Source organism: Lachnellula hyalina (assembly GCF_007821495.1).
Source record: "Lachnellula hyalina strain CBS 185.66 chromosome Unknown contig00184, whole genome shotgun sequence".
Lineage (NCBI taxonomy): Eukaryota > Fungi > Ascomycota > Leotiomycetes > Helotiales > Lachnaceae > Lachnellula > Lachnellula hyalina.
In genome coordinates this window covers 23,130-29,176 of record NW_022157298.1, presented here as the reverse complement: position 1 = coordinate 29,176, position 6,047 = coordinate 23,130, and the positions used below count along the sequence as shown (strand labels likewise).

General features: G+C 45.1%; 2 protein-coding genes across 2 annotated transcripts; both read left to right on the top strand.

Annotated features, from left to right (window-relative positions):
- Window positions 1–525: 525 nt before the first annotated feature.
- get3 (ATPase) lies at window positions 526–1,593 on the top strand (the record flags this gene model as incomplete). The annotated part of the gene is made up of 2 exons (XM_031152541.1): window positions 526–906; window positions 952–1,593. 2 exons carry the CDS (start codon window positions 526–528, stop codon window positions 1,591–1,593), a joined length of 1,023 nt encoding a protein of 340 aa, XP_031002167.1.
- Window positions 1,594–4,145: 2,552 nt separating this feature from the next.
- swnA (Aminotransferase) lies at window positions 4,146–5,765 on the top strand (the record flags this gene model as incomplete). The annotated part of the gene is made up of 1 exon (XM_031152540.1): window positions 4,146–5,765. The coding sequence occupies one exon, from the start codon at window positions 4,146–4,148 to the stop codon at window positions 5,763–5,765; it is 1,620 nt and encodes a 539-aa protein (XP_031002166.1).
- Window positions 5,766–6,047: the final 282 nt, after the last annotated feature.

Sequence of the window (6,047 nt, the reverse complement as noted above, 5' to 3'; positions counted from 1 at the left end):
AGTAAAGACTACTTGTAGATGCCAACCAAGGTGTTAATAGGATGCATAGAAATCATAATGCTTGTAATTATAGATGAAATATATAGACATCTTACTCTGGTTATTATCAATTTTGAACTTGCATTATCTTTTGCAGCTTGATAAGTATGTTTATATAATTAATCACCCTTCTCACTCCAACCGCAAATCGTCAGCCTCGAGCTTCTATTCATTTCAAGCCCACCTTGACCAACGAAATCCATTTCAGCCAGCAAAGTATACAAAAACCAGCATTAATCAAGCTCTATGCTGCTCAAAAAAAGTCATGGCTTACTGCAAAAATGATTATTCCAATGTCTTCTGACGAATTCCAAGTCTTGAAAGCCGAGTCACTCTCTAGCCAATCATAGTCCGCTAGACGTTGAATCTTGGCAGAGAGAAGCGGGCGAACCAGGAAGATGTCATATATCGCCTTGCTCCACGGCGGTATATCATCTCCGCGCCTCCAAACCCGTCACGTCAAATCGCTCACCTCAAACCGCAAATATGTCTACAGCCGTCGTAAACGCCGACGATGATCAGCTCGAGCCCACCCTCCAATCCATCCTCGACCAGAAGACGCTGCGGTGGATCTTCGTTGGAGGCAAGGGAGGTGTAGGAAAGACAACGACCTCCTGTTCCCTTGCTATTCAGCTGGCCAAAGTCCGCCGTTCTGTCCTCCTCATTTCGACTGATCCCGCCCACAATCTCTCAGATGCCTTCTCGCAGAAGTTCGGCAAGGAAGCTAGACTCATCGATGGCTTCACGAACCTCAGCGCAATGGAGATTGATCCTAATGGCAGCATACAAGAATTGATGGGGCAAGCGGAAGAAGGTGAAGGACCAGCAGCTGGAATGGGTGGAATGATGCAAGATTTGGCATTTGCTGTACGTTTCCCAAAGCCTGCACAAATCAGATTCTAACGGAAACAGATCCCTGGTATCGACGAAGCCATGTCCTTTGCAGAAGTCCTCAAGCAGGTCAAATCCCTCTCCTACGAAACCATCATCTTCGACACCGCTCCGACCGGTCATACCCTCCGGTTCCTCCAATTCCCTACCGTTCTCGAGAAGGCGCTTGCGAAGATCTCCCAACTCTCGTCACAGTTCGGCCCCATGCTGAATGGTCTTCTCGGTGCGAATGGCTCTCTTCCAAACGGTGCCAACTTGAGCGAAATGATGGAGAAGCTGGAAGGACTGCGGGAAACGATCGGCGAAGTAAATACTCAGTTCAAGGATGAGAATCTCACCACCTTTGTCTGCGTCTGCATACCCGAGTTCCTTTCCCTCTACGAGACTGAGCGAATGATCCAAGAGTTGGCAAGCTACAACATCGACACACACTGCATCGTCGTTAATCAGCTGCTGTTTCCTGTTGCGGGCAGTAACTGTGAACAGTGTAATTCGCGGCGGAAGATGCAGAAGAAATACTTGGAGCAAATCGAGGAGTTGTATGACGAGTTCAACGTGGTTAAGATGCCGCTACTTGTGGAGGAGGTCAGAGGGAAGGAGAGATTGGAGAAATTCAGTGAGATGCTGATTACTCCATATGTGCCACCGGCTGGGGGGTTATAGACCGTAGATAGAGGTGTGAATTGAGCGATACCCAAGGCTGACGCTGATACATTTGTGATGGAATTCCTTTTAAGCTTACTTTATTCAGCAAAGTTGCTTAATACAGATTGTATCATTCTTTCGTGTTTGCTGCTTCTCTAGGTGTCTTTGTCCTGCGATCTAATTCTATTCTGCATTTGATTTCACTCATCACATTCTAGATGTAGTAAAGGCTGTTCAGCGGACAGCTAAATCCCAGCTACCTTGCTTATTATTGGGGCAATAAGTGCAGTTTATCTCACTGGATAGTCTTCAACGTTTAAATTCGACGTCCTTTAGCCTTCCTCCAATAAGTATTTAGGGCGGCTTTCATGTGTGCGCCGGTTTCTATACCCTTAACCTAGGATGCGAGATTATATTGCTGAAATCAACGACTTCTATAATCCATCCGTGACTCTGATACCGGCTCTGATTTAGAAACGATGTCCTGAATAAGTTTGGACTACTTCATACAGCCACATGAAGGGCCGGCCGCTGGGTCACTATATCCGCCCCTGCTATTCTAAGTCAGACTTCAGAACCATAATTCAAAATATTTACCTATTATCTTAATCCGCGATCTAAGCAGCTAGCTCTATTGGATACGCTGATCAACAATTCACTATCTTTAAATAGTTCTCCAATTATGACCCTCCTGCAATAAACAATTTCGCGATCAGTTCTTGGGTATCGAATCATCCGCCTTATAATCTATTGGCATCAACTGACGCCCCGCTGTAGTGAAAGCGCCTCCTACTACGAGTAGTGCCTCTTGATCTGCTAACCCTCTATTACCTCCCCACGCCCTACATAATCCTGATACATAACCTAGTACACTTTCTAAATGATACAGTCATTTTATGTTTTCCTACTTGCATATTCCAGATAACGGTTAATGATATATCCTATAACGATATCAGCAACTATATTAATAGCATCCGCTGCCTTTTCCGCTGCCATCTCATCCCTGTAAGAATTACCCCTTTTACCTATTATAGTCTAACTCTATTTATCAATACATCAAGCGGATATCAAGCACAGGATTCTGCATTTTCACCTGGAGGTCGCGTTATAAGACTGGCTTAATATAACTTACGAGGGATACTAATCAAAAATAATCAGGCCTGCAATACCTTCGGGGGATGGCTATTTTCAGAGTAGAGAACATCTGCATACACTCGTCCTACTATGTAAATCCTTATACAACGCTTGTATCAAATTGGTTATACTCACCATAATACTCGAATCACTAAGATCCAATTCGCGGAGTTGTCTAAAGTAGGGCAAATAATCATCGTGTTTAGCTTGTATCTACACCTATCCGTATAGCTTTGGTTTACAGCAGGATGGCTGTGTTGATAATTGTGCAACCATGCTACAAACGCCTTGCTACTCCGCCGATGCAGTGTCTTGGGGTCGAATTGCACATTCTGCGCTTGTACACCATCCGCTTCTAGGAGTCCTAAGTATAGGTGCGAATTGTACGACTCAACTCTTTTGACTTTGATGCAGTGACCTTAGAGGAGTAGCATAGCCTTCCTTCCATACGTGTATCTGTTTAAAGTAGACATATGATAAAATGTAAAGTGACGTTGGAGCGATCAACATCCATCCTGTTTTAGTAAACACACAGCAACACGACGAGGAACATAGTGGCCTGTTTTCTTGTGAAGCTTGCCTCTTTCCTCCATTTCTTGAAGCATATTCATCAGCACCAATCCTGCCTTCTATCTCCGCTCCTATCTACAAATCAATCTAATCTAATCATATCGCCTACTATCTTTTACCTCGTCTTCATTCATCATGCAATACCAACCCTGCTTGCTGGCAATCGCTGTAGCTATTGCTCCAATCATTGCTCTGCCAGCCGAAGACATTCATTTCAGCAAGAAAGGACCCACGATTACCTTGGGTGACTTTACAGGCTCAACTTCCAGTTTCCCAGACGAGTCAGGGACCTATGTTACGTCTCGCGATCAATATACCTATCGCCCGAGTGTATATTATTGCTGGACAAACATTGTGAATACCTCCGCCCCTTTGCAGCTGGAAGCTGCCGCGGTTACACTCCTCACTAATAATAGTCTCTTAGTTTGCTAATTCCAAGTCGTTTGAGGCTGTTGCCTGGGAGAAAGTGGGCGACACGTAACTTATTTACGGCATAGTCAGGCAGAAGCTAGTCACATCGTTGTGAGGCATTTCTTTGATTGGCCAAGTTGCAACGCACGGAGGTATCGTCGAAGCAGACCAGCATCATCACCGACGAGGCATTGCCATGAAGTTTGCGATGGTGCGATAGCGGAGGGAACAGGTAGCCACGCTCGTATCCCAACCAATTAAACTGGCGGGAGAGGAATAATCGCCGTTGCAAACACTTGAGAGCATCGAATCCAGGATGAGAGATCAAGATCTCAGGCTTCCCACTGGCTGCCCCGAGCCATTTGCCTATATATACATACTACCCCGACGCCTATGCTCGGTTCATATATATAAATCACGCGACGGACTGTTCAACTGATATATGTTTCCTAATCATGCCTCCTCTCACCATCTCCGACATTGACACCCAGCGAGCAAATTCTGGCCTGCTTTCCACAACAGTCGCTGGATATACATCATCGGATTTATTCAAATCCTCAAACTCCAATCGTCATGCTGAAAGCAGATCGTTACACCATCGATTGAGTGTCGAGAGTCGCAACTTCTTTGGCTCCGAACTCAAGAAGTCTTCCAATCAGGTGTTTAAAACCCACATGATTCCCCTAGGTACTGGGCGACCAACCTCGGAATTTTATCCGTGGGACTCCGTCACAATTTATAAAACCCCGATTCGCCGCGAAATAAGCTCTGCCTGTAGTACTAACAATGCTAATATGCTTCCCGAGTCTCGCACGATTGCCAAGAAGGGAGGTGATTATGACATTGCTAGAGGTCTCAACTACAGCCATGCCGCTGGTTTGCCAGCATTGCTCCGGTTCGTAACTGAGCATGTAGAGCTTGTTCACAATCCTCCATATAAGAACTGGGCTACATGTCTCAGCTGCGGGTCGACATCTGCGCTTGAAGTCGCTTTGCGGATCTTCTGCAATCGGGGAGACTCTATTCTGACAGAAAGTTATACGTATCCTGGGGCTGTAGCAGTTGCACATCTACTCGGCGTACATACCATTGGAATTGAAATGGACGCTTTCGGGCTAATGCCTGATTCCTTGGAGCGAACACTCCGCACTTGGGATGAGTCTCGAGGACCTCGGCCTACGGTCCTCTACACGATTCCATCGGGACAAAATCCAACAGGTGTAACCCAATCACTGCAGCGAAAAAACGATATTTACCAAGTAGCGGAAGATTATGATTTGGTTGTCATCGAAGACGATCCGTATTACTTCCTTTGCATGGATCTAGGCCTTGATACAGTCGAAAAGTTAAACAGTGCCGATCGAGACGCCTTGGCCACAGCATCAGGTTACCTTGCTAGTCTGCCTTCATCTTTGCTAGCCCTTGACATATCTGGCCGTATTGTCAGACTCGACTCGTTTTCCAAAATCCTTACACCAGGACTTCGTGCTGGCTGGGTGACTGCCAGTGATCAGATCATCGACAAGTTCATTGCGTATTACGAAGTTAGCACCGTGGCAGTAAGTGGGCCAACGCAATTGATGCTCTTGGATCTTCTTGATACCACCTGGGGTCATCTCGGATTCTTCTCCTGGTTGGACCAGCTGTCTATACAATATCGCAGTCGACTGAGGATCTTGCTCAACGCCTGTGACCAATATTTTCCGAAAGAAGTCTGCAAATGGACACCGCCTCAGAATGGAATGTTTCTTTGGACAAGTCTCGATTTAAGGAAACATCCAATCATACTCTCTAGGGACCAGAAAGAACATAATTTATCGCCTGCAGATAACCCGGCTTGTGATATCGAGGCTAGGATATTAGCTAAAGCCTTGGAAAAGGGGGTCCAAATCACTATGGGTTCATTGTTTAGTACAAATCAGACCCCTATAACCAAGGTTTATTTTCGTATGACATTTGCAGCAGCAGATGAATCCGAAATTGAAGTTGGTATTGAGAAGGTTGCTAGTGTGATCAGGGAGGAGTTTGCTATAGACACATTCTATAAAGAGATCAGGGAAGAGGGGTCAAGTTAAGGCTTATAAACTCGGTTTCTATGAAACTAGTCCCAAGACGGGTTTACGGGCACTATCTATGCACCTAATACATATGATACTTTTATCTGTTCTGTCTGGTATTATACTCTTTAAGTCATATATACTCTACTATACTCATGTTCCCCCGAGAGGATTTCTATATTAGCATTACTCTCACTGGAATTAAGAAGGGTTTTCCTACCTGTTTTAACTCTATTATATCGACTTTGTATTCTTGACATTTGAAGCCATTCTTATTAATATTTCGCTAGGGAAGTAAAT